Raw genomic sequence first — 25,725 nt, forward strand, 5'->3', positions numbered from 1 at the left:
CCTGTCCTGGGAGCAGAGCTGTAGCAACCAGAGCCAGAGGGGCCAAAGAAGCAGCCCAGGGAGCTGGAGGCAGAGCAGCAGCAGCAGTGCAGAGACAGAGTGGTGCAGCTGTGGCTGGAGCAGTCTGGAGCTGGGTGCGGTGAGCAGCTGGGGAGAGCGAGGGGGACCTTGAGCAGCGGGCCCAGCACAGGGAGACACCTCAGCCAAGAGGCTCTGCAGGCCAGGCTTGGATCGTAACCCCGACAGGGCGGGGGCGACACTGGGAAGAAGGGACCTACCACTTAGAGCCTGAGAGCGTGTGGCCACCACCAGAGCAAGTGTCCAACCCACAGCGTCGCTGCAGCACAGCCAGGGCCTGAGAGGGAGACCTTGGACTTACAAGGAACAGACTGTGAACTGCCCTGATGTTCCAGAGACACTGTTTGTGATGTTCCCTGGCACAGAGCGGGTTGACATGTTTCCTTTAACCTTTCCATTTTTTCTTATTCTTTTTAAAATTAATTGTTGATTAAATAACTTGCATTTGCTTTAACTTGTATGTAATGGTCAGTGGGTCAGAGAAGTGCCCAGTGCAGAGAGAGTACCCCGGAGTGGGGACACCCTAGCCCCTGTCCTAGGTGACCACAGCAGGGATGGGGGTTGAGCCCCCCAGGAATCCTGGGCCCAGCCTTGTTGGGGTTACGAGGACTCTGCCAGACAGGAGATTGGAAGGAGAGTCCTCAAGGGCAGGGAGGCCACTGGGTAAAGGAAGTGGGAGCGAGGACTCAGATCCTTTCACTCGCCCACTTCACCAGGGTAGTGCAGAAGCCAGGAAAGTTCCCCACAATAGCGGGACTATTCCCCCGCTTACCCTTAGGCTGGCTCAGGAACAGTGCTTTCCCCAGGAGCTGAAATTAGAGGGTGTGTTCGAATTTACAGGGGATTGAGGGCCGAGGGGCGAGACCATGGGGGCAAAGGTGAGTTGTACATTTTAATACGTTTTCATTGGCAAGGTGATTCAGCGCTACCTCTCGGCCCCACATTTTAACGTCATAAAACACCAATAAACCACCAGCACTTGAATTTCTGATGATTTATTTTGTTTATAAATCATCATTTGAAACGATTAGGTCGGCTAACGTCACCGAAACAAACACGCCGATACTGTCCGAACAAACACAGCCATGTGAGGAAGCTCGTCTTTGCTCAGACTTTTCAAACCTATTATGTTTTTTCAGGTACAAGTATTTGATCATGTATCTGCTTCTAAAGTGTGTAGTAATGTTTCCATTTCAATTCATATTTCCAACCAACAACTAAATGGAATTGTTTTCCAATTAGAATTTTTTTAAAACATCTAGATCTAGTTGGAACGTGACTAAATTGGCAACATTGCGGTAACTAGTTGACCACTCGGGGGAGGAGAGAGTTTGGGGTGGGGGGAAGGTAGAAAAATCTCTGCTCAGGAACATGCTCCCCCTTCGTGGGGTCTAATTTATTACAGTTTCTACAGTGGGTGACATACCCTTCTCTGAGGCCTAGCAGAGGCCTGGTCAGTTCTTTGTCCTCATTCAGAAGTCAACCCAGCCCCTTTCCTGGAGCAGGGGTTGTGCTTCAAACAGTCACTCCCCCTCTTCTCATAGCAGAAGCCCCAGCCCTCCTTCTTGGGGCAGGGTTATAATTTAGCGAGCTGTAGGGCCTTCACACCATTCATTCTTCTTCTTCTCTCTCCATATCCCCTTTAGATCCTTATATTGGACCTTTCAAACCCTTAAAGGGCCATTCCACGTGGTGGGGTGGGTTGACCACTAGGTGCTACCACCTTTAAGGGGCAGACCACCCCATCACACACCCATACAGAATGGACAGTGCAACTGCATTATAGGACCCATCAGGTGCAGCTGCCAGTCACATTAACTGAGAGAGACGAGGTGGGTGAAGTAATATCTTTTGTTGGTGAGAGAGACAAGCTTTCGAGCTACACAGATTACTTCTTCGGGTCCAACCTATATTGAACCATAGCAGATATGCTTGTTAATTTCAATCCTATATTCATTCCAAAATAGGGGTTATTTATGAAAGAGGGTACTGTTTTAACTAGACGTGGGCCAGAAGCTTATCTGGACTACCCACATCCCTGAAATTTGGCAGTTCAGATACAACAGGCCCAACAGTAGATCCAAACTGGCTTTGATCCCACAAACTAATCCTTACTGAGACTTTGGAAAGTGCAAACCACCCCATTTCTTCCAGCTGTCATTTCACGCTTATTGTTTCTTTCTCTCTTGGTGTTGATTTGTTTTCAAACACTTAGATTCCCAGTGTTGGTAAGGATATTGGAAAACCAAAGGGACTTGCAATGGGATATAGAGCCTTCTGCTTCCAAGGTACCGGTGCAAATCTGGTGAACTCCAGTGGTGAACAAAAATACCAGCGGATGACTGTTCAAAGGCTAACAAATGCTGGGTCTCAGTCCAGCTCCTGGGGGGAAAATGTCCATGTCACAAAATCTAGAACCACAATTGCCATTTCTTGTTGGCAATCTCAGCAGAGAAGCCAGGCAGTAACTGGGATATGAAGACAAAACTACATTCTCACCCATGATTCCTCAATAGTCAGGCCACATTAGCAGGGTGGTATAGAGAAAACCTGTCTAGAGCTGGCAAGTTCTATGGGGCCTCCTCCTGGCCTGTTACAGAGGCCAGGTTGTTTCATGATTACAGCAAACGGCTAGGAAGACAGAGGTCTGGAATTCTAATCTGAGGTGACCACTGACTCACTCTAACCATACCTCAGTAAACCCAGCTGTACAGCAAATGGAGAAGGAATTCACAGATCACTAGACAGACCTGAGCCAGACTTTCTAGAATAATTGTTTTTTAAAGAAGATCTTTGATGGTGTGAATCCTGCCCTCCTGGCTTGGCCTGTAGTGACAGCTATATGTAGGTGTGACGGGCCAAATAAGGGTTAATGTTGACCACAGAATGTAGTGTCACCATCTGGGTTGGTCTGGAAGTTGGGGCTGGCCACTTTCATCAGGCTTCCTGCAGAGATGGAATAGTTTCCACAAAAATAACTTGATGCCCTTCTCATCTTTACTTTGATCCAGGGGATGTCATTTTGGTTGTGTCACCTGCTGTGCCTCCTCATGCATACGGGGATGTGATTTCAACCTGTACTCAGAGAGGCTTTACTCTGCAGGGAATCAGGCAGCTGCGACTTTCTCCCAAGCGAGCCATCATGCTCAGCATGACAACAAGTCAGGTATGGGACAGAGGGTCACTAGAATAATGCTTTCCCAGATCCTGAATGCCATATCCATTAGTGCTCCTGCTAAAACCTACAGTGTAGCTGCAATGGGTTAGTCTGATTCCAACCCCAATGGTTTTGATTTTGACATGACTGTCCAACATCTTGCAGGCCGGGCTCTCAGGATATTGAAAGCACCCCAAAATATCTGTGTGGATGGTGCAATATGATTATGTCGTGATGTTTACATGTTGTGTCATGATGCTGCCGCATGGTGAGATAAGGCAGAATATCATGATGCAAATGTTACAGTCAGCTCATTTTCATCTAGGGTGACCATATGTCCCGATTTTATAGGGAGAGTCCCCATATTAAGGACTGTCTTATATAGGTCCCTATTACCCTCCACCCCCGTCTTGATTTTTCACACTTGCTGTCTGGTCACCCTATTTTCATCCCAGATGACAATGTCTTTAAAGTCACACTCCTGCAGGCCTCAGGTTAACAATGCAAGACTCATAATGAAGAAGCAGTGTTACTTTATGTGCCTGTTGCAACAGCTGGTCCCAATGTGAAATGATTGCATTAGTAATCCCAGTTTAGAACAGGGTCTACTTTTACATTAGTACGGTAATAGCATCTCCTCTGAAAAGGGGACAAATATTCTAACACATTGTTCTGATGCTATTTGAATCCCAGAGATGGTCAGCAATGCTGACTTTCTCAGCAGAGTGGTCAAATCAGCCACCAGTGAATCCAGCTCTGTGAGGTGGACCAGGCTGGTGGAATAGGTGCTGTGCCATTTTACTAATCCACACAAAGCCAAATGGGCCTCGGATTAGCTTGCACTCACTAAGGGAAATCATGTTTTTTATAGCGACGAGCATGCTTCACCCTTGCTTCATCCTTGGGTGAACTTTGCTTTGTGGTTTTCTCACTCTTGTTACCCTTTTGCCAGCCAGCCTGCACCCAGGATTCCCCATCTTTCTGGCATCATCTTCTTTTGCTATGAGTGGCACCTCCAGTTGCTTTCAGAGCTGAGTTTCCTTTGTGCTGGAAAATCCCATTAAAGCCCCATCCTTCCTGGCAGCAGAGAACACTAATGGCCAGATTGTGCCATTGTGAAAGTCAAATATGAATTTTGCCGTTGATTTCAATGGGAGCTGGATTGGGCCCTAACTGTAAAAAATCACTGTAAAATTATTTTTAATCAATGCATGTGTCATCAGGAGATACTCCTCATATGTGACTGCATAACTTCATAGTTCTTCCTCGAGTGCTTGTTCATGACCATTCCAATCATGACCATTCCAATCAGGTGTGTGCGCGCGTGCGTGCACGGCAGCCAGAAAACTTTTCCCCTAGCAGCATTTGTTGGGTCAGTCCAGGCGCCCCCTGGAGTCGCACCTTCATGGCACTCAATACACATCCCTGCCAACCCACCACCCCTTCAGTTCCTTCTTACCACCAGTGACGGCTAGCTGGAACAACATGTTGCTCTTGCTTTGCAAGCATGTTTGGGCAGTGTCCACTCTTAGTGTTTATAGTTAGTTCTCAGTCGTTACTAGTGTTAGTTTAGTATTAGTAGTTAGGTCATAAGTTTCCTTTTGGGGTCCCCCCACAAACAACACCCCCCCAGCACTGGGGTATGCCCAAGTCCCCAGGGTTCAAACTCTGCGAGGACTGTGGAAAATTTATACCTAAGAGCAACCTGCACTCTTCCTGTCTGTGGTGTCTCGGGGAGAGCCACCAGAAGGAGAGGAGCAGAATTTGCAAAGGGTTTTGCTCTAGGACTTTAAAAGACCGGGAGCAAAGACTCAAGATCCTTCTCATGGAGGCAGCAGTCCAGCCACAATCCAACCCAGGCTCAGCAGATCGAACACCCGTCACCTCCTCATCGGTGCCAAGAAAGGACCACAAGGAGTCACGGCACCACCACAGCTCTACCCATAGACAATCTTCTGTGAGGCACCAGTCTCAGTCCCCAGTGCCCCAGAAAAAGAAAAGGCCAGAGAGGGGTCGCTCTCTCCCTTTCAAGCCCAAGAAGCCTGTGGCAGGGAGTCCCGAACCAGGCCACATCACCTCAGCTCCTCTGCCTCCCAGGGTCTCATTGACTCCTGCCCCCGCCTGGGGTCCAGTTGAGTCTGAACCCTCACCACTCTCCGGACCGACATAGCAGAGAGCTCCAGCTCCCCTCTACAGGGACCCCTCTCACAAGCAACTCCTTATACAGGAGGTGCTCTCATTCCTTTCATTAGGGGCAGTGGAAGAGGTTCCTCAGGAGCAAAAGGGCAAGGGTTATTATTCCCGGTATTTCCTAATACTGAAAGCCAAAGGTGGGCTCAGGCCCATCCTAGACCTGCGAGAGCTCAACAAGTCGACTTCATAAGAATGATGTTCAATGAACTGGGCCTTCTTCTGAATGAGGGGATATCAACACTGTCCCCTGTTCAGAGGATAAAGTTTATAGGGGCTGTACTGGACTCGACACAAGCCAGGGCATACCTGCCGGAAGCAAGGTTTCAGTCCCTCAGTGACATCATATGAAGTCTCAGGCAGTTCCGACCACAGCAAGGAATTGCCTGAAACTACTGGAAAACATGTACCTACATAGTACAGCATGCCAGACTCAGACTTCAGCCTCTTTAGTCGTGGCTAGCATTAGTGTATTGGCCAGTCTGGGACAGCTTGGATAAGATCATAATCCTGCATCGCCCAGTACTCGACTCCTCCCTTGGACTCCCTTTTGTCATGGATCACGTCCTGCATCCATGAGTGCTACAACCTGGCAGGTGTGCCTGCTCCCCCGATCACTGCACACTCCACCAGGACTCAGGCCTCTTCAACGATGTTCCTGGTGCAGGTTCCCACCCAGGAAATCTGCAGAGCAATGACGTCGTCCTCCATACACACTTTCACCATGCATTATGCAATCACCCAGCAGGCCAGAGACGATCCGGCCTTTGAACAAGCAGTGCTCCAATCAGTGGATGATTCCGACCCCACCTGCTGAACTTGGGCTTGTGAGTCACCTGATTGGAATGGACATGAACAACCACTCGAAGAAGAAAAAACAGTTACCTTCTCATAACTGTTGTTCTTCGAGATGTGTTGTTCATGTCCATTCCAATACCCATCCTTGTACCCCTCTGTCGGAGTAACTGGCAAGAAGGAACTGAGGGGATGACGGGTCGGCAGGGCTCTATATTGAGCTCCATGAAGGCGTGACTCCAGGGGGCTCCCAGGCCAACCTGACAGATGCTGCTAGGGGAAAAGTTTTCTGGCTGCCATGCACACACACGCGCGTACCCCTGATTGGAATGGACATGAACAACACATCTTGAAGAACACCAGTTACGAGAAGGTGAGTAACCATTTTTTCCTCACATCTCTCTCATAAGTTAATACCCGTCTGAACAAAGAGATCTCCCTATAGCATGTATTAATATAGATTGTCAGGGTTCTCTTATCATGGTGCCAACCAGCAAGCTTTTTACCTGATGTTATGTGTAATATTATATCGGATGCAGCTGAATGAGTATGCATTTGGCATTGTCAGATCTCAGTCCAAGGAAACCGAGATAATCATCATTAAAACAGGGCTTCCAATCAAACCGAGAAAGACAAAAATGAGCCCAGGTCTGTACTCCTCACATTAGCAGAACAGCCAGTGAAGTGAGTGAGACTTTTCCTTGCATAGGGAGACAGTCCTTTGTAAGTCATGTGTTGCACAGGGTGAGGGGTCTGAGACTGTAGAGTGGGGTGCTTCCTGGTTCACCAAGAAAACTCTGCACAAGGAGCTTGTTTACCACCTGCTTTTCTTCAGATCTGAAGAAGAACCATCTTCCTTCTTCATAACACTTTATCAAATAAAAAAATAACACTATGTCCAAAATGCTTGTGAAGTAAGGCTCCTAAATCCACATGGCGGCACTGAAATACAAATGGCCTGATTTGCAGAGGTGATGAGCACCAGCAGCTCCCCTTGACTTCATGGGATCTGTGGATGCTCAGCTTCCCTGCAAATTAAATCACTTTTAAATAGGTACTGTGACAGGGTCGGGCCAGATGGCTATAGGAGAGTAATAGAAGGCAGATATATTAGCCCCAGGCTCAGTAGGTCCCTTTTCCCTGGATAAGGTAACAGGGAAGATTCCAGAACAATCAGGAACCTTCTGGAGACAATTAAGACAGGCTGATTAGAACACCTGCAGCCAATCAAGAAGTTGCTAGAATCAATTAAGGCAGGCTAATCAGGGCACCTGGGTTTTAAAAAGGAGCTCACTTCAGTTTGTGGTGCGCGTGTGAAGAGCTGGGAGCAAGAGGCACTAGGAGCTGAGAGTGAGAACGTGGACTGTTAGAGGACTGAGGTGTACAAGCATTATCAGACACCAGGAGGAAGGTTCTATGGTGAGGATAAAGAAGGTGTTGGGAGGAGGCCATGGGGAAGTAGCCCAGGGAGTTGTAGCTGTCGCACAGCTGTTCCAGGAGGCACTCTAGACAGCTGCATTCCACAGGGCCCTGGGCTGGAACCTGGAGTATAGGGTGGGCCCGGGTTCCCCCCAAATCCTCCCAAGTCCTGGTCAGACACAGGAGGAGTCGACCTGGACTGTGGGTTCAGAAAAACGGCCAAGCTGAGGGCTGCCGTGAAGCTCCAAGGCGAGCAAATCCACCAATAAGCGCAAGACCCACCAAGGTAGAGCAGGAACTTTGTCACAGTACCTAAACATGGACTTAGGAGTCTAGCTTTAGGTTCCTAGGGTTGAAGTGTTGGCCTATGTAATTTCAGATGGCTGTATTTTGCCCTAACAAGACTTCAAGTCCCCCTGATAAGAGATCCTCAAGAGAAGAACCTCCTGCTGAGCCACGCTTGCACTGTCTGATTTTACTGCTGAGAAAGGAGAATGCTGGCCATCATGTTCCTGCATTGGTGAAAGGTAATGCCAGTCTTTCCCAGGTCCCTCAGCGAAGAGCATTGGTATTCGGGCGTGCACCAGACTGAAAAGCTTCCTTTAACAGCACCATGTTGCAGTCAAACCCTTTCAAAATATATGGGCCTGACCTTAGCTTTCACTAAGTAGCATGCACCACCAGACTTTTATATGAATCAGCCACCACCATTAGATCCACATTCTGTGTATCAGGTAATCAAGCTATGCAGTAATTTGGTCTTTAGCCTTCAGTCTTTGGACTCCTCATTGCCCAGGTAATCATGGTGGCCAAAAGTATACATCTGCAACTGTGCCAGAAGACAGTCCCTCATCCTATCAGATTCAGACCTTGCTCTTGTGATCCACCTATTTGTGACGCCCAAGCTTGTTTATTTCAACTCATTCTATACCTAGGAATTCATATTTTAAGGACAGGAGAGACTATTAGATCATCTATTCTGTATAACACAGGGCAGAATATTTCACCCAGTTTTTACACCTCATAACTGGTGTTTGATTAAATCAACTCTTCCAGGAAGGTATCCAATCTTTAGCTGAAGACTGCAAGAGATGGGGAATCCACCACTTCCTTCGGCATTTTGTTCCGGTGGTTAATCACCTCACTGTTAAAAATGTGTACCTTGTTTCTAATCTGAATTTGTCTGGCTTTAACTTCCAGCCATTGGCTCTTGTTACGGACTTCTGCACTAAGTTTCAGAGCCCGTTAGTACCTGGTATTTTCTTCCCTTGAAGGTACTGATACAGCGTAACCAAGTCACCTCTCAATTTTCTTTTTGATCAGCTAAATAGATTGAGCTTCTTAAGTCTTTCACTGCAAGGCTTCTTTTGCAACCCTTGACTCAGTTCTGTGGCTCTTCTCTGCACCCACTCCAATTTTCTAAAATACTGTATGCAGTAATCCGGTATTGTCCTCACCAATGCTACATACAGAGGTAAAATCACTTCCATATTCCTACTCAACTGTCTATACGTCCAAGGATGACATTGGCCATTTTTGCCGCTGTGTCGCACTGCAAGCTCATGTTCAGCTGTTTGTCCACTCTGACCCCTAAATCCATTTGAGTCATTGCTTTTGTGCTCGGTACTCTAGGTTCTCTGTCTTCATATGAAGTAGCTGTGAATTCATGAAGCCAGATGCCCTGAAAAGCTCCAACTGCTGCAAATGCAGCAGCCCTTCTGCTTAGCAACACAGGTTGAGCACAGGTGAGCATACTGCCCTGGCTCTCTGCAGTGGCAAACAGAGTCCAGTTCAGAGTCTCTATCCTGATATTCAAAGGCCTCCAAGGGTTTGGCCTTAGCTCCATGAGAGAGACCCCTCCCCCTGTGACCATGTTGTCCCACATCTATCTAGCTATGGAACAATTAAACTTTTGACAAATTGGGAGACTAGGAGCTAGAACTTGCACTTGATCCAGGCCTGGACAACAGCTCTTGTTCCTGCAAGGGGTGAGGCTGAGGAACCTCAGCATATTCAAAATTTGTCTCTTTGACTTGGCTTTCCCTCAGCAAGGTCTTCACACAGGTGCACGTCTCCACTCGTCACACATATGGCCAATGCAAAAACCAATGCCCAGTGCTCCTTCTACATTCTGAGAAGAAAGGGGGAGATTGTTATTGTTTTTCTAGTTTTAAATCCTTGGGACGGTATCAGTTACTCTGCTGACAGAGCATTCTCAGGGGCCAGGCCCAGACTGCAGAAGGAACTAAGGACCATCGCAGACCTTCTGCTCCAAGTGCATTTCTTTGACTTTGCCTCCTCCAATATAACCATAGAGCAACATGTATCTGCTGTAAAAAAATCCAAACCCAGTTCTCCTGACTCAACACAGGCTTCTCCCCATGGGGAGAGGATGAGGGAACAGACATGATAGATATTAGTCATGTTGCTTAATGCATGACTGAAGGTGCTCAGGTAGTATGGTGATGAGTATGGTGGTATGAGAACTTACATAGAATAGAATAGTGATGGGGCCATATAAGTAGCTGGAAAGACAGAAGGGATGTGTGCCCCATGACCAAAGAGCAGGAGAGAATCCTTGGCCAAATTCTTCCAGCTACTGCCTGTCGGGGAAGATTGACTACAGAGAACCCCTCCCGTCACTGGCGTGAGTGTCTACACTGAAGTGTATAGCAGTGCAGCGGTGCCACTGTGGTGGTTTAAGTGCAGACATAGCCTCACTCGGCACCTATTTTTTAAAAATTGTGTCTCGTAGCACATAGGTATTTCTTGGTGTACATGTGCAGTGGTAGGCATGTGCTTTGGGCCAGATCCTCAGCTGATGTCAATCAGTATAGCTCCATTGCCTTCATTGCAGCGATGCTGATTTATACTAGCCGAGGAGCTGGCCCTTTGTTTTTGAGTGCTCAGACTATCAGGACTGGCTTTGTCCAGTGCACAGCAAGTTCTTTACTTATTAGCTTTTCAATTTCTTTTCAGGCAGGGACCCTGGAAGCTGGTTAATTGAGTATCTATGTGGCAGATAATAACTTCCCTCTGTGCCCTTCTCTAGTAGGATCCACCCAAGGATCTCAAAGTATTTTACAAACACGAATTAAACCTCAGGGAAAGCATTACTATCCCTATTTAACAAGTGGGGAAACTGAGGCACAGAGCAGCTAACTAACTTGCGCACGATCATACAATAAATCTGGGAATAGAACCCAGTTCTCCTGACTCAGTCCTGTGTTTCAATCACATCATCCGTTCTTCACTGCTTCTTTAGTCCACTATAGTGATCCTCTAGTTATCCAGCCCACACTTGGGCAGAACTCCCTTTTCGCTGCAGGATTGGACCCTGTACATGTATTCTTTGGGGTTTGGGTGCTTTACAGTGTCCTCAGAAGGGACCATTGTGATCACAGAATCATAGAAGATTAGGGTTGAAAGAGACCTCAGGAGGTCATCTAGTCCAACCCCCTGCTCAAAGCAGGACCAACACCAGCTAAACCATCCTGCCAGGGCTTTGTCAAGCCGGGCCTTAAAAACCTCTAAGGATGGAGATTCCACCACCGCCCTAGGTAACCCATTCCAGTGCTTCACCACTCTTCTAGTGAAATAGTTTTTCCTAATATCCAACCTAGACTTCCCCCACTGCAACTTGAGACCATTGCTTCTTGTTCTGTCATCTGCCACCACTGAGAACAGCTTAGCTCCATCCTCTTTGGAATCCCTCTTCAGGCAGTTGAAGGCTGCTATCAAGGCTGATTTTCTCGTCTGACCTCCTGCATAAATCAGGCCAGAGAACTTCCCTGAAACAATTCCTGTTTGAACTAGAGCAGATCTTTTAGAAAAACATCCAGACTTGACCACAATCCTTAGACCAACTTTGTAAACATCTCTTCGCTGCTGTCACAACCGAGGCTTGGAGGATCAGTCCTGTGGCAGGGCTGGTGTCTGACTCTGAGAGCATGGGTTGAGAGCCAGATGCCAAAGCCAGGGGTCGAAAACCCATGTCAGAGTCTAAATACCAAAGCCAGGGGTCCAAGTGGGAGGCAGAGTTCAAGTACTGAAGCCAGGGGTTGGGATCGGACTTCGCGTTCAAGGGCAGAAGCCCGGGGTCCGAGTCAGAGTCGGAGTCTGGGAGTGAGACACTATAACTGGCTGGGGAGTCCACCTAGTTGCACGTTACTCCCTGGAACTTCTCTTGGGCTTAAATAGGGTACCTGGACCAATAGGGGCCATGAGGCAAGCTGTCAGTCTGACCTTCTGAGGTGATGCTTCCTGTGGTGTTTATGTGATAATGCATCCAGCCTTATCACAGCTATGGGGTCTATGTGATAATGCATCCAGCCTTATCACAGCTGCCGGGTAGCTGTGTAGAGGCGTCAACCTCCTCGTGGGCCTACCTTCCATCTCCCGCAGAACCTCACACCTGCTACCCTCAACGGCTTCTAAGTTGACCTGGACTGGTGGCTTATTTCAGAGCCACCTGTGGAAAAGCTGACAGTTTTGTCAAATAAGCTTTCATTTGGCCACCAGGAAATGCCAAGCTGGCTACAAGGACCCCATGAAGAAGTCCAGTGTTGCTAAGGAATAATCCTTTCCTTCTCCAATACTATTCCCCTTTCCAAGGCATGCCAACTAGGATCCTACTCCTAGAACCCGTCCGTGCCTGATGATATATCCTAGTTAGTCTAAGACACCAAATGACAGTCAGGGCTGAAACAGAACACAGAGACTTGTCATTTCTTTTTGGAGTGGTTTCTTTTCATAACGTGGGGTCGGTGTCAATTGAAAATGCTAGGATGTTGGCTGCAAGGCTAAGATCTTTCTAAGAAAAGTAATGGCCAAGCCAGGCTTTTCCAGCAGCTACTTAATCCTGCTGTAAATGAATGTGGCTTACCATGCTGGCGAGGCTGCAAAACTGTGTTTTATATTCCTTGCGTGAACTCGCCATGACCCATATTAATATCTCCATAATGGGAGCTTGGAAATATGAGCCAAGGATAGATGGCAGGATGGCGTGCATTCCCGCTGAGTCTTGCTCTGACAGAATGCACCGTAAATAGCTGTGCGTGATATTTCGTACACAATCTATTGTTCTGTTCCTAGGACTGATGAATGAACTGGCAGAACGAGGACTCCTTGGGGAGGTACGAAGCAACTTGCCTCCCAGTGCTGAACTGGAACCTGCATTGTGTATTCACGTGGCTCCCTATGCTGACAGCTTGTTGCAGACACTGGGTATGTCAGAATGATGGAAAATCTAAGATTCTGCTGATTACAGAGCGAGATGCTGAGGTCTGCCTAATCCAGAACCCAGGATTTGCCTATTATAGGGCCAGATCCTGGAGTCTTTACTTGGAATTTTCCTGAGCAAGAACCTCAGGATTTGGTTCATTGTCAATAATAATATATTTAGCACTGTACTCTGAGACCTTTTCCTAATGCTGGTTAGTGACTCCAGTGGGACAACTAGTAAGGTGTTATCCTTACTTGTACTGGGTATCAGAAATAAGGCCATATACATTGGCTTTAGGGAGTCAAAAGCTCCCCTAGTAAAAAATAGGTGTGTGTTATCAATTAGAATTTATATCATATTGTGGGCTGTAAAATCTTAATAGGTAGCATAAAGGAGAGAAAGAAAAGGACATTTTTCCTGGGGATTCCATTTCTAAATAGCATTAGGCTAGGGAGGATAATAGATTTGGTATGAAAGTGAAGGTATGGTGATCAAAACCAAATCTTAAGCCAGATCCTGGAATCTTTGCTTGGTCCTTCCAATTGAACTCAGTAAGTGTTTTGCCAGAGTACAAGGGCTTCAGGACTGACCCATTGTGCACTCAGGTGAATTCTGAAGGAAGATTCTGAGTCCAATTTGCAGACATGAAGGCCCAGCTCCTCAAAGATAGTTAGGCCCCTGTCTCCCATTGAACTCAAAGGCTTTGAGATCTGGGCTGAAATCCCTAATTGCTGTAATTGGCCTCTTGGTGCCAGTAGCAACTGATAAACCAGTACTGGTCCTAATTGCTTAACAATTGGGTTTAAGAACTGAATAGTGATAGGAGCAGAATGCGGCAAAGTTCCTTTCAAGGGATTTCCGACTGTTATGCACGTCCTGGTCATGCCTAGCTGAAGCATGGGAAACGTGTTCCATGCTGCAGAGCTACTGAGTAACCAGAAGTCGGTTTACTGCAGCCTGCATCATTGCTCTGAATTGAGTTTTGTCTCCCGTGTGATCTGATGAACCAGCTGATTTTTGCTCACTGTTAAAATAAATATATAGACACTGATATTTTTAAAAGAGAGAAGACACTGACCTAACCAAATATAAATATCTAGACATCAGTTTAAAAACACAATCCAGACTTTCTAGCTCTGATGATTTTAGGGCTGGAGAACGATTCACTGTTGGAAACAAAATCTGCTCATGTTTTGCAGATAAGCCCTTGCTTTAGACCACTTTGAGACTCAGTTACCAGACACTTGCCTACGTCCTACTTTTGTATCTGGGAGGAAGCTACTCTTAGAACCCATGCTCTGTTATTTTCTGGAGAATTAATCAATCCCTCCACACTAAGAGAAAGAGGAAGTTTGTTACCCTGGATAACTAGGTTTGTTGTTTTGATCTTCTCTCTGAGCAGGAGGCAATCTCAGTGCAGTGCCAGACTCGTGTAACGTTCCTCTGGATTTTTTATGCCACCGAACCTACGCCTCGGATCCTGAAATGGAACAAGTTGTCATCCTGACACTGATTGGAAAGGAAGCCATGAAGAGTGCTGGCCATCTTCTTTGCCAAATCCTTCACCCTGGCTTCCAGAAGCAACCTCAAAACCCAGGTGACTCCTTCTCTTGGGGAAGGTTTGTAGGCCTTGGCCAGCTAAATTCTATCCAGCTACTCTTAACTTAGCAGGTTCATTTAGGAAAAGTGGTGAAAGGGAATCTGTAACGGGGCCCACTCCTCCCCATCCTTAGATGCCCCAAGAACCTCTCAGACTCTCTCCACTGAGTGATTTATTTACATTCCCATCACGGACACTAATACAGCGCTTTTCTCCCTTTAGCTCTTTCCCACAGGGCCAGGGAGGATCAGGAGTCTCCCCTCCTTGAAAGCTCTGCACGCACTGGGTTCAGCTAGCCCTGGTTACTCCCTCTCTCCCCCAGTACATCCTTCCTGCATCCTTCTTATAGCCTCTGCTGCTGGACTAATTAGCTCTTCCAGCCTGAGCAGCTAGACTAGCTTGCACCTCCCTAGTCAGCCTTTTCCAGGGGAGCTAATTGGTGCCTAAGTGATCAGAGTGCTGCCTCACCTGCTAGCTTCTAACACTCTGTCCCAGGCCCTGTCAGGCAGATAGGTGTATTTATTTATCTCCCTAAAGAGTCTGTGAATGTTAGTGAGTGATCTTGGCCCGGATGGGCATCATTTGACTGCAGTGGGTTTTGAATCAGTTCAAGGATGTGCTAAGGTTCAGGCTAGCTCATATATGTAATCCGAACCAGTTTGCCCAGCCCTCATATTTAGGAGGCAGGATGGTTCTGTGGATAGGGAACAGAACAGGGGAGTTAGGAGACCTGAGTTCTACTCTAGTTCTGCCACTAGCCTCTTGTGTGACCATGGGCATGTTACTTCACTGCTTTGTGCCCCAGTTTCCCCACTGGTACAATGGAGATAATGACACTGACCTCCTTTGTAAAGTGCTTTCAAATGTATGCCTGAAAAGTGCTATATAAGAGCAAAATAGTATGATTATTTTATTTTATTAACTGGCACTAATTGTACAGAAATTGTTATGAAGTAAAAAACAAAGTACTCCTTAACGTAGGGTCAGAGTCTGGCAGCCTGGGTCTCACTGAATAGCACCGTACTCCTAGAGTAGACTTGAAACCAATGGGCGTACTTGCAGAATATGATACTACTCACTGCGTGCAAGGGTTCCTGAATCTAGCCCATAGTAACTCAGCAACATACAATTATGTATTGAACCTCCAAACATCTTACTACACAGAAAACAAGCCTAGTTTGCAAACATAACAATAGTTAAGTTATTCTAGTGACAAGTCAATGTTACAATGGAGTTGATTACTATAATTAATATCCCTTAAAATGAAGCATTATCAGAGCAGTTACAATATCTATAATTATATACTATGCTGTGTCAAAGCACTTAAATATCATTTTATTCCCAACATGTCCCTTTCACCTGCTCTACGTTAAAGCCTTTCTTTAATCAGACTGCGGCACTTGATCTCCATGCGTCTCTGCTGATGTGGCACAGGGTTCTTTATTTCCTAGGTAGCCCATTCCTGGCTCTAATTATTAGCCATTTAACTTCCGAGAAGTTGTATTGTTTGAATATACTAAGTTTTAGCCCAGTGTGATTCCAAACCCTGCATTGCACTTCCTGGTGGATGGGAGGGAGACTGGAGACCAAACAAGTTTGGAAGTTCCTGTCTGCTAAAGAAGATCATAAGACCAGTGTGCATGTAAGACACTAGCAGAGAACAGCCTCTAGGAAACACAAGCTACCAATTAGTAATTAACAGGTTTCTCTTTTCTTGCAGAAGGACTTGACCCAGGGTTTGAGCTTCTGAGCCTCAAGTGGTTGCGCCATCTCACTCGGAGTCAGGCCAAAGAAGTAACCCCTTTCGAGGTGGGAGATACCTCCTGGCAAAGAAGCATCAATATGCTGATGTCCAGCCCAGCTCTCATCTGTGCGCTGCGGAGAGTCAGTGCCTTTGGGGTTCTTGCTGAGACCCTGAAGAAGCTGACACTGCTGGGAGACAAGACAAGCACTAACACCAGTGACCTTCAGAGAGTGATGGCCTTGACCCCAGAGATGGCCTTCAGGCAGGCAGTCCTCTTCTTCACCGAGAAAGAGTTCATAGCTGGTAGGAGTTGTTCTTACTGTTAACAGGCTTTGCAGTTAGGCAGGCCGTGGGCAGCTTACTGAGCACAGACAAAGGAGCCTTTTTGCTGTGTGTTCCAGTCAAGCAGCGTAAGAAACACAGTAAATTAAATTAATTCAGGGTCAAATTCTGCACTTGTGTGCATGTGTGGGGCTCCAATAAAGTCACTGGAAGCCATATTGGTGAACATGGAGGTAGGTTTTGGCCCTAATAGTCTAACACAACTTTGCACCCCCATTGCACCTTTTATCTGAGGCTCTCAAAGCACTTTATACTACTAAAGAGCCTTTACAGTCCCGTGAGCTAGGTAAATAGTATTATAGCCATTTTGCATGTTTATATACGCAGACATGGAGATGCGGAGAGCCTAAATGGCATGCTGAAGGGCTTACAGTAACAAAGTCAGGAATAGAATCTAGGAATCATGACAACCACTCATTTGTTCTGACCACTCGCATACCCATTAGACAAGCTTCCACACCCTACAATTGTAAGGATCCATGTGATCTCATAAAATGCTGCATAATGATTGTCACATGACAGAACACGTGGTAGCCGTCAACCTCTATAGGGTTTGACAACATGTAAAGTAGCAGACATACAGTCCAGTGCCTGGTGTCCCTATACAGACAGACTCCTTAGGGACTAACTCAGTGATGCACTGAATCCTTTGTTTAGGATTTCTTTCTGAACAAAAGGAAAAGGAACTCATGGAAAATGGATGGCACTGTTGCCAAAGGCTCCCCAAACATGAATGATACATGCTGGCACTAACACATCTGTGTAGTAAACCTACTGGTTTCCTTCCATAGAAAGGAATGTGCAGCCAGACCTGCTTAAGCCAAATCACTTTGCATACTGTGGTTTTATTCAGATTTGATGCCTTGGAATAGCAAAACCTGGAGCTCACTCTGTTACCTGTAATATGAAATCTATCAGCAAGTCACTTAAGAAATCCTGACTCCCAGCACCAAAGGGTAAATAGTCCATAATGCACATATGCTATAAGATCACATGCCATTTTCTGGGTACCCAGAGATGGGCACATGATAACTGTGTGTATTGAATGAGGAGAAGGTGTCAGAGTTCCATAAACTCATTATAAATTCCTTATGAATTATAATAACCCTCTATTTCTTCCTGTTTCTGCACATTTGCATTACTGCCAAGTCAAGCTTATATGCTCCTGTCAGATGCACAGTGCTTATGTAGTACAGAACAACAGTACAGTCTAGTACAATAGCAGACATGAGCTGTGTTGGTGTCAAAAAGTATAGGTACATGCTGTTGTGGTGATCTGCAAATGAACTATTCAGGTGTTCTGTGTTTAGAGTGGAGGAGCATGAAAAGGGGGTCTTCAGTAACGGGATGGAAGCCAGCATCTCAAAGTTAGATCTCCCCAAAACTGTGTATAAAAGCCACTGCGAGTTGATGTGGTATTGACTTGCCTTAAAGTCCTGGTGCAAGAAAGGTTCAGGCAGGGCTGTGAGATCAGCTTGCACAGGAAGGTGGTGGTTACAATCTCAGTTTGCCCAGATAGGCCATTGTCAGTGGTAAAAAGGCAGCACACATACTGTTATTAACCATGACTCCAGCAGCCAGCAGGAACTCTTTTACAGGGTCACTCTGAATTCTTTCCTCCTGTTGTTTTCTCCATCGGGGGTCTTTTATTCTGAAGAGCAATTCTTCCCTTGGGTGGTTTGCAGCTCTTTAAAGCCCACTCCTATTGCCATGGTACATATAGTTACAATTCTGATCTCAACAAGCAGTCGTGACCATCACACTAGGATTAGTCATAAAAAGCACATCTCTTTCCCTTTGCAGATTGCAAACGTCGCCCTGCTATGAAGTACCTGCCACCATCTGTCAGAGGTTCCAGGGCTGAAGGTAAGACCAGAAACATGGGCTCAGTTTGCTTTCAAATTATTCCCTACTCTTAAAATAAATATTGAAAAAATTATAATTCTGCAGCCTTTTGTCATATGCATCACCACTGCATTAATAGACCTGGGCTGCAGTTTGCAATCCCCTGTGCTTAGGAAGGACGGGGGGCAGGTCATTCTCTGCAAGGGGTACCATGATGGGAGCGCCTTTAATTAACAGGTCAGGGTCCATAGGAGTCCTACTGTGGAGGCTGCCAGGGAGTATGCTGAATCAGTGTCCTGGTGACACCCTTTCCTTGACCATGACCCTTCCCTCCCCATTTTGTGGGCTAGTGGGCTTCAGGCTGCTGGCCCAGTGTGGGTTGTGGGTGATTTGATCACCGCAGCCCCTTCACTGGGTGGTGCCAGCATGAGGGGCCTGCAGCTTGGGTCACATCAGCTTTCACTGGGGGGGCGAGGCGGGGGGCAGGCAGGGACTTGCATCCTTGCTCTTGATTTCTGTTACAATATCATTTTGATAGACCAGCATCAGGAGTGGGAATAAACCAACAGTTCTGCAGATGGAGTAGAACACGGAAGGCGACCTGTGCACAAGTTCAGGCTGACCCGTGAAATGGTGCGGAAAGTGGCCAGCCTGGGTAATCACAAGGTCCAGACTCCGTCCTTTGCTCACTGACCACAGGGTGGGACACCTTTCACTCTAGGAGCCCCTCCAGCCAGTTCAGAAGGGTCCCTGGCCGTCTCTAGTGGGAGCTCCTGTCTGTCCAGCTCTGATAATTGTGCGTTCCCCATGACCATAGTATCTAAGCACCTGACAGTCTTTAATATGTTTATCCTCACATCCCCCATGTGAGGCAGGGCAGTGCTATTATCTCCATTGCACAGATGGGGAACTAAGTGACTTGCCCAGGGTCACATAGGAAATCTGTGTCAGAGCAGGGTGTTAAACCCAGATCTCCCGAGTCCTAAGCTAGTGCCCTAATCGCTGGATAATTTACAGTGCTTTCTCTTTACATCCTTCCTCCTGTCCTGGACAGAGGGGCAGTCCCATCTAGGGCTATCAAGGAATATAGGGCTAAACACAGTTTCAAGAACAGTCAGGCTCCCAAAATACTCAAGAAAAAAATAGGTGCTATGGGGATGTGATCGCTAAGGGTGTGTCTGCATAGCAGCTGGGAGATGTGATTGTCAGCGTGGGTAGAGAGCTTGAGCTAGCACATGGAAAATAGCAGTGTCGACATTGCAGCATAGTCAGCAGTGTGGGCTAGCCACCTAGCTCAGACTTAGCTAGAACCGCCCCGTATACCCTGATGTCCACACCGTTGTTTATAGCACAATAGCTCGAGCTGAGCTAGTACCAGACTGTCCATGCTGGGAATCACACCTCCCAGCTGCAGTGTAGATATACCCTGAGAGATTACCAGAGAGCTTCAGGGTCAGATCTGCCGCTTAGTCCTGCTTATTATTCTATCAGAACAAAAAATAGCCATGGAAAGAAACATAGGTCTTATTAAAAGGAAGTGATCCAGCGGGTAGGCAGCTCCCAGATAAAGGGCTGTGGGAAATGGAAACCACGCTGTAATGAAGTCAAAAGGAGTATAATGACTTAGTCTGTTGCTAACAAACAGGATTTCCTGGTTTTGCTTTTTAAATCAAATGTAATGTTTGTTAAAGCGGCCAGACTGAAACCCCGGGAGACTGAAGGCCTTTACTTATACTAAAAGTATAAAGTTACACTTCACTAAACAGGCAGCAGCAGCACAAGCTTCCCCAGCAACATATCCAAACAATTATGGTGAGGGATGTTCTATAGGGGCCTGAAGGGAGTTCAGTCTCCTTGGCCCCTTCACTCCACTGGCCCCTCTGTTGAGAATGCCAGTAAAGGGGGACAGTTAGCTGGTTTTGTGACCTGTCTGCTGTAGCTGGACTGAGATCCACGAATTCATTCTATCAAAGAACCTTCAAGTGGTAATAACACTGCTCAGCCCTTGTGCATTTAAGCTGGAGATCAACCAGTAGCCTAGAGGTGAAAGACTCCATATTCCATTGCCCGTCCCTTGAGTCATCCAGTCCCTTCGTAAGGAATGGTTTTATAAACATGAGTCAGGTTTCAGAGTAGCAGCCGTGTTAGTCTGTATCTGCAAAAAGAACAGGAGTACTTGTGGCACCTTAGAGACTAACACATTTATTTGAGTGTAAGCTTTCGTGAGCTACAGCTCACTTCATTGGATGCATGGAATGCATGCTTCATTGGAAAATACAGTGGGAGATTTTATATACACAGAGAACATGAAACAATGGGTGTTACCATACACACTGTAAGGAGAGTGATCAGGTAAGGTGAGCTATTACCAGCAGGAGAGAAAAAAAACCTTCTCTAGTGATAATCAAGACGGGCCATTTCCAGCAGTTGACAAGAACGTGTGAGGAACAGTGTGGGGGTGGGGGGAATAAATATGGGGAAATAGTTTTACTTTGTGTAATGACACTTCCACTCCTAGTCTTTATTCAACCCTAATGTATTTCTCCCCCACCTACTGTTCCTCATACGTTTTTGTCAACTGCTGGAAATGGCCCGTCTTGATTATCACTACAGAAGGTTTTTTTCTCTCCTGCTGGTAATAGCTCGCCTTACCTGATCACTCTCGTTACAGTGTATTTTCCACTGCATGCATCCGATGAAGTGAGCTGTAGCTCACGAAAGCTTATGCTCAAATAAATTTGTTAGTCTCTAAGGTGCCACAAGTACTCCTTTTCTATAAACATGAGTGTTAATATGCCTAGACATTTTGGTAACCTCGCCAATGCTGTTCCCTTGAACATTCCCAGAGCAGCAGTTCAGATGGAGGGCCCATTTTTTCCTAGTTTGTTGATAAGGTCATAAGCGTCCCAGCACTTGAGCTAAGGCAACTGAAGGTGCAATATATATTAGGGGTTGTGAACAATGCAGCTGCTTGTTTCTGCATGAGGTTTTCCATGGACTTCCAACTCTTGGGATTCCTTTGTAGCATTTTTCATTCTGTTACCGGTTGTCAAGCTGCGTGGTGACTCAGAGTGCTGGCCTTGTGACCAGTGGTGAGCTGGAGCTGGTTCGCACCGGTTCGCGCAAACCGGTTGTTAAATTTTGAAGCCGGTTTAGAACCAGTTGTTAAAGGGGTGGGCAAACTCCTGCCCACGGGCCACATCTGGCCCCCAGGAACGTCCTGTCTGGCCCACCTGAGCTCCCAGCTGGGGAGGCTTCCCTGGCTGAGAATCCCTTTTTAATTTTTACTCACCCGGCGGCGGATGCTCTGAGTCTTTGGCGACACTTTGGTGGCGGGTCCTTCACTCGCTCCTGGTCTTGGGCAGCGAGTCCTTCACTCGCTCCGGGTCTTCAGCGGCACTTCAGTCGGGTCCTTCAGTGCCGCCGAAGACCCGGAGCGAGTGAAGGACGTGCCGCCGAAGACCTGGAGTGACTGAAGGAACCGGTTCTTCAGATTTTGGCAGCTCATCACTGCTTTTGACTGAATGGTCTGTTTTATACAGTTATCACTAAAGCCCTGAGGAGGATATCAAAGTAATTCATCTGTCACTTTTCTTCTGGAGGTGGGGGGCTGGAAAACAGGGCTCCAGCAAACTACTCAGTTCACATCAGGTGCTCCGGAGCGGGGGGGGTCAGAAGGCAATGGCCCCATCACTTTTTACTGACTGTAAGGGTGAGCCACAGGGTGGAGGGGGCAGAGAGGAGCGAGCAGAGGGCAGGGTCTTGGGGGGAAGAGGCGGCGTGGGAACGGGGCCTTGGGGGAAGTGGAAGTGCGAGGGTGGGGGCTCAGGGAGAAGGGGCTGCATGGGGGCAGGGCCTCAGGGAAAGGGGCGGTGCTAGAGTGACCGCTTGGGAAGAAGGGGCAGTGCACGAGCGGGGCTTCGGGGGAATGGGCAGTGCAAGGGCGGGGCCTCGGGGGAAGGAGCTGTGCAGGGGGGGTGGGGCCACGGTTTGCGCGCTGATGGCCCCCCTCACTTTTAGGGAGCTTCCGCTGTTCCTGGTTCACATGTACCTTGAACTGGCCTTAAGCTTCCCATAGCTGCCCAGTGTAGGCCATCGCAGGTACCCTGTCAAACAGGAAAACCATTCGTACCTAAGATCTCATCGGGGGGCCTGACTCTCAGTTATACTAAGGCCCTTGACACTGCCCTGGTAGTGTAAAGGGGCCCTAAAGTGGGTGGGAATTGTCCCTGAGAATACTCCCTATTCAGTGAGCAGAGTACGTGGACTTTGACAGGATTTGTTGGTGTTCAGCACTTCTGAAATCAAGCCATGTATGTCCTGATGTGATATTTGAAAACAAAGCGTACATCATGAAGAGCGTCTGTGTAACTGCCATATGTTGCAGTACAGCAGAGATGACAATACTCCCAACTGCTGTCCCAAAGCAATGCTCACTTATTAAAGTCAATTCACTGTTCTTCTATAGGGGGAGAGACTCGGAGAGGCCACGCAGAGCCATTGTTCACCTACATGCAAGCAGGTGAGGAGGGCAGGGTTCTCTCTCTGTTTCACTCTCTTACACATAGTTGTTGTTCAGCAAATATCCCTGGGGGGAAAGTGGGTTTAACAAGGCCTTTGTGGAGCCAGCTTGGATAGATACCAACAGGGACCAAGGAAAAGGATGACAGTTGGAATTGCACAAGATGTTTCCCGGGGCTTGAACACAGGCAGTGATATACACGCCCTTGTCTAAACATCCCAGAAACCTGACATGTGCTTCTCTTGAGGCTGTATTGATTTAAAGCCACCCACACACCCAAAGGAAGGAAATACACCTCTCCAGTTTAGGAGTGTATATGAAGACAATGCAGCAGTTTGGCTTCAACCCCCTTTAAAGCAACACCAACTTAGACACTTGGCCAAACCTTGGCCACCAGGATGGGAGTTGAGAGTATCACAGAACAGAAGAAAAGGTAACAAAGGCTAGAAAAGCATTGGCAAAACCTGGGAAGGCCAGAGAGCAGTCAGAAGTGGTGGGGGAAATCAGCCTGGACTTTTGGGGAGCACCAGAGGCCTACAAATTAAGGGCTATAGTAACACGTGATCAGCATGGCGAGTTCCCATTGATATTAGGGCAATTAACTGATTGAATCTGGGACAGTGTATGGCTCTTAGGGGAATCTGAAGATGTCAGTTTTGCAGGCTCATCTGAAGGTAAGAACATGTGCACACCTTCAGGTGTGGATAATTTATATACGTATGTATAAATATGCAGCACATATAGTTAACCACATACCAGAAAGAATAGGAATGTTTGCCCAGAAACACAGCAGATGGTGAGTAAAACATCTTGAGGACAATGACTACTTATGTAACAATATGTAATTTAGATTGCCATTCTATACACCAGTAGCTGTGGGTAGCAGGGAGGTTTGCCTCTGAATAGCAAGCTGTTGCTATGGCATTTACCTTTCTGTTCAAGGATTTTGTACAGAAAATATGAGATCCTATAATGTAAGAGCTCCCAGAAGAAAATGGGTTAATTTGTCTCACTGAGGTGTACACAGAATGAGGGGCATGTTGTTATTTTTTATCTGGCTCCAAATTGCTCTGTGTCATTACTCAATAACATGTCTCTTGCCATTTGAAAAGAACTCCATGCATCAAATTATATGTAGTATCACTGATGCTTCATTGCATTGACATCTGTATAATCAGTAACATGGTGCATAGAAAACATAAAGTGACATCTGATGTACGCAAACAGATAATAATGGTAACAGTATTAGCAACCTGCAATACTTATTATTACATGCTTCATGCTAGCTGACATGGTTAGGCACCAGGAGCTGACGGGTCCCAGTTCACTGTTTCTGACATTACATTTTGCCAACAAGTCTTAAAAAGATGTTATCAGGATAAAAATCATAATTGTACTCCTAATAATATGGTGCTTTTGATTACAGAGACTGATAGAATTTTAAATGGCAGTTATGTAAATGTCAACAGTTGCACAGTTTGTTTGCTTTATGCATTTCACCCAGTGAGGACAGTGAAGCTAGCCTGATCAGTTTCACTTTCCATTTCTAGTCAGTTTCTTTTTGTGGCTCTCAGGCATAGGCACAGTGATGCTGAGCTCGGCTCTCAGCTCTGTAGAGGAAAGTTTGGGTCACACGCAAAGTGATTTTGGCTCAGATCCTCAGTGATATTTAGACATCTAACTCCCACCAAAATCAGTGGCAGTTGTGTGCCTAAGTACCCGTAAGAATCTGAGCCTTTAGACCTAAGCTATTTGACAGTGCCCTTCTAAACAGCATAGTCCTAGTAGGGAAACAGAAACATATGGGATCTAAATAAAGAATGATAAGGATTCAGTGGTTGCCATAAGGATTGCATCTTATACCCTGTGGTAACTTTGGCTTTGTTCTGATCTTATATTACATGGAAAAGGGGACTCGATTATCAAGTTTAACATATGCAAAATTAGCATCCCACATGAAGATCTGATATGAATTGATTCTGGATCTACAAACTTGTGGTATAAAATGTTTGGAACTATAGGTATTGCTCACAGATATTCAGGTATCGGATAGAATCACCCTTCTGGCCTTGGCTGGTCTGGATATATTGTAAAACTAAAATATTAAACCATACCCACAGCCTTATTCTGTATTTGTTTGGTTCTGTCAGTAGAGTCCTGTGGACTGCATGCCAGCTGCTGTTAAAAGTCCTTGTTCTTTAGATGCCTGTCCTAGCTGACAAACGATTACGTTGTTTTCTTTAAAATTACTGAGAGTGAGTACCAATGCTCAGTGCTTTAAACATCTTTGGTTTCACTGTAATGCTTTTTTGTTACAGGAGCCCAGCTTCTTTGTACTGTGTTGCTGATCAAACCTGGTGTCTGGGCTCATAGCCTTGCTAGAATCCTCCGAAAACTAGACCTAGAAAAATTCAGCCTTGTTGGGATGAAACACATAAGCCTGAAACCAGACATTGTCTTAGGACTCCTCTCATCTGAAGCTAAACAGGTTTGTTAAAAAACAGGCAGATCTACAACTGCACTAGCACTTAAAACGGTCCAGCTGCAGGATGTGCTGATAGAATCCATTCCTGTTAAAGCAAAAACTCCAGTCCAAGATTCCTCTGTGGTTGTCACAGGTGAACTCTACAAAATAATTAAATCTGCACTGGGTGTCAGATAGAAAGAGAGCTATATCACATGGCACAAAGAAACAGACCAGGTTTCTCTGAAAGAAAAATTCTGAGCACTTGGGTGACATGCAGATGCCATTTAGGAGGAAACCTCCCGTGATCTGAATAAGTTACTAAGTAAACTTCCTAATTCATAA

The 25,725-nt window shown here is 46.5% G+C and overlaps 1 protein-coding gene across 1 annotated transcript in view; it reads left to right on the top strand.

Annotated features, from left to right (window-relative positions):
* DNAAF8 (dynein axonemal assembly factor 8) overlaps positions 1-25,725 on the top strand; it is a 154,651-nt gene that overhangs the window by 103,305 nt on the left and 25,621 nt on the right. Inside the window, exons 18-25 of the mRNA XM_074965705.1 lie at positions 3,090-3,244; positions 8,019-8,166; positions 12,734-12,865; positions 14,266-14,460; positions 16,184-16,510; positions 18,353-18,415; positions 22,863-22,916; positions 25,235-25,404. Coding sequence (XP_074821806.1) covers positions 3,090-3,244; positions 8,019-8,166; positions 12,734-12,865; positions 14,266-14,460; positions 16,184-16,510; positions 18,353-18,415; positions 22,863-22,916; positions 25,235-25,404 — 1,244 coding nt within the window. The remainder of the gene's footprint in view (positions 1-3,089; positions 3,245-8,018; positions 8,167-12,733; positions 12,866-14,265; positions 14,461-16,183; positions 16,511-18,352; positions 18,416-22,862; positions 22,917-25,234; positions 25,405-25,725) is intronic.

This window comes from Natator depressus, chromosome 10 (genome assembly GCF_965152275.1).
Source record: "Natator depressus isolate rNatDep1 chromosome 10, rNatDep2.hap1, whole genome shotgun sequence".
Classification (NCBI taxonomy): domain Eukaryota; kingdom Metazoa; phylum Chordata; order Testudines; family Cheloniidae; genus Natator; species Natator depressus.